The sequence below is a fragment of the Sapajus apella genome, unplaced genomic scaffold (genome assembly GCF_009761245.1).
Source record: "Sapajus apella isolate SASKATOON/1434 unplaced genomic scaffold, GSC_monkey_1.0 scaffold148, whole genome shotgun sequence".
Classification (NCBI taxonomy): Eukaryota; Metazoa; Chordata; class Mammalia; order Primates; family Cebidae; genus Sapajus; species Sapajus apella.
The window spans coordinates 1,353,335-1,357,426 of NW_022437088.1; the positions used below are offsets into that span (position 1 = coordinate 1,353,335).

Consider the following 4,092-nt stretch of genomic DNA (forward strand, 5'->3'; position numbering starts at 1 on the left):
CCTCCCAAAGTGCTGGGATTACAGGCTTGAGCCACCGCGCCCGGCCCGTTGTTTTCATTTATTTATTTATAGCTGGGATTACAGGCACCCACCACCACACCCATCTAATTTTTTATTTTTAGCAGAGATGGGTTATTGCCATGCTGGCGAGGCTGGTCTTGAACTCCTGAACTCAGGTGTCCACCTGCCTCAGCCTCCCAAAGTGCTGAGATTACCACCGTAATCTCAGCGTGACCCACCATACCACCTGGCCTATTTATTTATTTTTTGAGCCAGAGTCTCACTCTGTTACCCAGGCTGGGGTGCAGTGGCATGATTTCGGCTCATTGTAGCCTCCACCTCCCCGGTTCAAGCGATTCTCCTGCCTCAGCCTTTTGAGTAGCTAACAGGTGTGGGCCACCACGCCCAGCCTATTTATTTTTTGAGACAGGGTCTTGCTCTGACACCCTGGAGTGCAGCGGCATGATCATGGCTCACTGCAGCCTCAGACTCCTGGGCTCAAGTGATCCTCCTGCTCCAGCCTCCCCAGTGACTGGGATTACAGGCACATGCCACCATGCCCCGCTAATTTTTAATTTTGTACAGGTGGGGTCTTGCTTTTTTGCCCAGGCTGGTCTTGCACTGCTGTGCTCAAGCAATCCTCCCACCTTTCCCTCCCAAAGTGCTGGCATTACCAGCACGAGTCAAAGTGCCCAGCTTTGTATTTTAAAAACAAATATTTATATATTTGTACATTTTTTTTCAAACTGGACCCAATTAATACCATATACAAACAAAACTGCCAGGTAGTTGTAAAAATCTAAATGTAAAATGCAAAACTATAAAGATAAATTTGGCTACAATAAATCAACTTTTGCTCACCAGAAGGTATAACAGAGAACTACAAGACAAGCTTCGTTACTATCATCTCCTGTCCTTTGTTCTTGTGAGACACCTCTTTAGAGAAATCCCTGTCATAATTTAGTGGGAGTTCCAGAGGAAGCAGAGGTAAACAAACATGTAAGATTTACCACTCTCTTAATATTTTTTATTTTATATTTTGAGACAGTCTTGCTCTGTTACTCAGGCTGCAGTGCAGTAGTGCAATTTTGGCTCACCACAGCCTCTGCCTCCTTTCAAGTGATTCTCATACCTCAGCTTCCCTAGTAGCTGGGATTACAGGCATGTGCCACCATGGCTGGCTAATTTTTATATTTTTAGTAGAGACAGCAGGTGATACGCCCGTCTCAGTCTCCCAAAATGCTGGGATTACAGGCATGAGCCACTGCACCTGGACTTTTTTTTTTTTCTTTCTTCAGACAGTCTCACTCTTGCCCAGGCTGAGTGCCAGTGGCATGGTTGTGGTTCACTGCATCCCTGACCACCTGGGCTCAACATCTTCCTACCTCAGACTCCTGAGTAGCTGGGACTACAGGCAGGCACCATGCCCAGCCTATACATACATATATATATATATATATACACATTATATATTTTTTTGAGACAGAGTTAAGCTCTCGTTGCCCACGCTTGAGTGCAATGGCACGATCTCAGCTCACTGCAACCTCTGCCTCCCAGGTTCTTGAACTCCCTACCTCAGGTGATCCGCCCACCTTGGCCTCCAAAGTGCTTGGATTACAGGCGTGAGTCACCATGCCCAGCCGTTGGTTCAAGCGATTCTCCTGCTCCAGCCTCCCAAGTAGCTGGGATTATAGGCACACGCCACCACGCCCAGCTAATTTTTCTATTTTTAGTACAGACGTAGTTTCACCATGTTGGCCAGGCTGGTCTCGAATTCCTGACCTCAGGTGATGCACCTGCCTCAGCCTCCCAAAGTGCTGGGATTACAGGTGTGAGCCATCGTGCTCGGCCTTTTTCTTTTCTTTCTTTTTTTTTTTTTACTTCTTGCGTGAGAAAGAAAAATCATTTTCTAACTTATGCCTGACCCTTACTTATCACATCAGGTTTTAGATGTAAAATAAAAAATTAAGGAATAAGAAGAAGGTAGAGGACCAAGATAATTTGGGAAGTGTTGGATGGTTCTAGAAACTGAAACAGACTTGACAAAACCAAGACAAAGAATTAGCATAAATAAGGGTTTTTAAGTTTTATTTATTTATTTATTTAAAGATGGGGTTTCACCATGTTGGTCAGGCTGGTCTTGAACTCCTGACCTCAGGTGATCCACCCGCCTTGGCCTCCAAAGTGCTTGGATTACAGGCGTGAGCCACCATGCCTGGCCTAAATAAAGGTTTTATTGGTCAGTTTGGGTGAGTAACAAACTGACATACCCCCAGTTCACTATTCCACATATCCAAGTCCCTGAGGTGGCAAGAGGAGAAGCTAAGCTTATTGATGGTGAGCAATGGGTGGGAAGTGGAAAGGACCTGAAGGCCTCTGAGCGTTAACAAGACTACCGGGACCGGAACCAACGTCCTAGGAATAAGTCCAGGATGGAGAAGGCATCATCCAGGGCTGGAGGTCTTGGTGATTCTGGATCTAAGGAAGAAAGTCATACACATAAATAAGCTAAATGGAAGAGACTGGGCAGAAGCAAAGGAGAGAAATAATACTCAAGGGTAGAAGAGTAAGATTTCTCTTCCCCAAGGAATCTTGAGATGGATCCTTTTGACTTTTAACTTACCACCCCTAGGACTGCTATCTGCTTCATGTCGGGTTACTGTGGTCTCTGTCCGGCCCTCACTGTCCACCACCGTCCTGCGCTCCTCCACTACCTACAAGGAGAAATCCCCGCCATATTCCTAACATCACTAAAGGTTATGCTCAGCAGAGTCTTTAAAGATCCCTGTATCAGGGCATTCATTCCCTGGCCACCGTTTACTTTACCTCTTTCCTTCAACTCACCCCATCTGGCTTAGTGATCTTGGTCACAGAGATGCTCTTGAAATAGGATTTGGGCTGGGGCTGTAGAACTGAGCCAAGACCCTCCTGGGCAACCTGGGCATCAAGATCTGAAAAAGCAGAGAGAAGAACGAGGAGAGAAAGATTCCAAGGGAAAAAAGGAGACAAGCGTACAGGAAGAAACTTCAGGTCTGAGGGAGAACAGACAGAATTTCAGAAGAGTAACAAAAGACTGGTAAACTTCCCCTTCCTCCAGACTTACCATTGTCCTCTTTGGTTCTAGGATGGGGGTCCACAGGCCATATGTCATCAAACTGCAGAAGAAACCATAGTAAGTGAAAAGATACCTTCTAATCTGAAACTTGAAAGGTCATAGACCCCAAACTACTCCCAAACTCCAAAACCCCCTTCCAGAGGAGAGAGAATTCCATTCAGAATAGCTTTATTTACCCACTCCTTCCTGGCTGTTTTATATATCCTTCTACCAGAAAGATTTCCTGAACTAATATATTCCTAACCTCTGTGCACAACCCTGCCTTATCTAAGAATTATGTAGACCAGTGGTGTTTTTGTTTTCTTTTTAAGAAACAGAACACCCATTTCCCTCCAAAAAAAATCCCATGAGCTGAATATAGAAAACATATAAACACAGTAAACTGGAGGGCCTAGGATTCCAACCCAAAGCTATCAGATTCAAACAAGAAATGCAATCTTTGGCCAGGCACAATGGCTCATGCTTGTAAGCCCAGCACTTTGGGAGGTTGAGGCAGGTGGATCACCCTGAGGTCAGGAGCTCAAAAGTAGCCTGGCCAACATGATGAAACCTCATCTCTACTAAAAATACAAAAATTAGCCAGGTGTGTGGTGGGCGACTATAATCCCAGCTACTCAGGGGGATGAGGTAGGAGAATCACTTGAACCTGGGAATCAGAGGTTGCAGTAAGCTGAGAACGTGCAACTGCACTCCAGCTTCAGTGAAAGAGCAAGATTCGGTCTTGAAAAAAGGTGCAACCCCCTCCACCTCCTGGGTTGAAGCAATTCTCCTGCCTCAGCCTGAATAGCTGGGATTACAGGCACGCACCACCATGCCTGACTAATTTTTTTGTATTTTAAGTAGAGAAGGGGTTTCACCATGTTGATCAGGCTGGTCCTGAACTCCTGACCTTGTGATCTGCCCACCTCAGCCTCCTAAAGTGGGCTGGGATTACAGGCGTGAGCCACCGCACCCGGCCTTTTTTTTTTTTTTTTTTT

General features: G+C 45.7%; 1 protein-coding gene across 2 annotated transcripts in view; it reads right to left on the minus strand.

Annotated features, from left to right (window-relative positions):
• Positions 1 to 2,218: 2,218 nt before the first annotated feature.
• HAX1 (HCLS1 associated protein X-1) overlaps positions 2,219 to 4,092 on the minus strand; it is a 4,054-nt gene continuing 2,180 nt past the window's right edge. For both annotated transcript variants that reach the window (XM_032265031.1, XM_032265030.1), the window contains exons 4-7: positions 3,104 to 3,155; positions 2,845 to 2,951; positions 2,624 to 2,714; positions 2,219 to 2,478 (exon numbers count right to left, since the gene is read on the minus strand). In XM_032265031.1, coding sequence (XP_032120922.1) covers positions 2,393 to 2,478; positions 2,624 to 2,714; positions 2,845 to 2,951; positions 3,104 to 3,155 — 336 coding nt within the window. In that variant the 3' untranslated portion in view covers positions 2,219 to 2,392. The remainder of the gene's footprint in view (positions 2,479 to 2,623; positions 2,715 to 2,844; positions 2,952 to 3,103; positions 3,156 to 4,092) is intronic.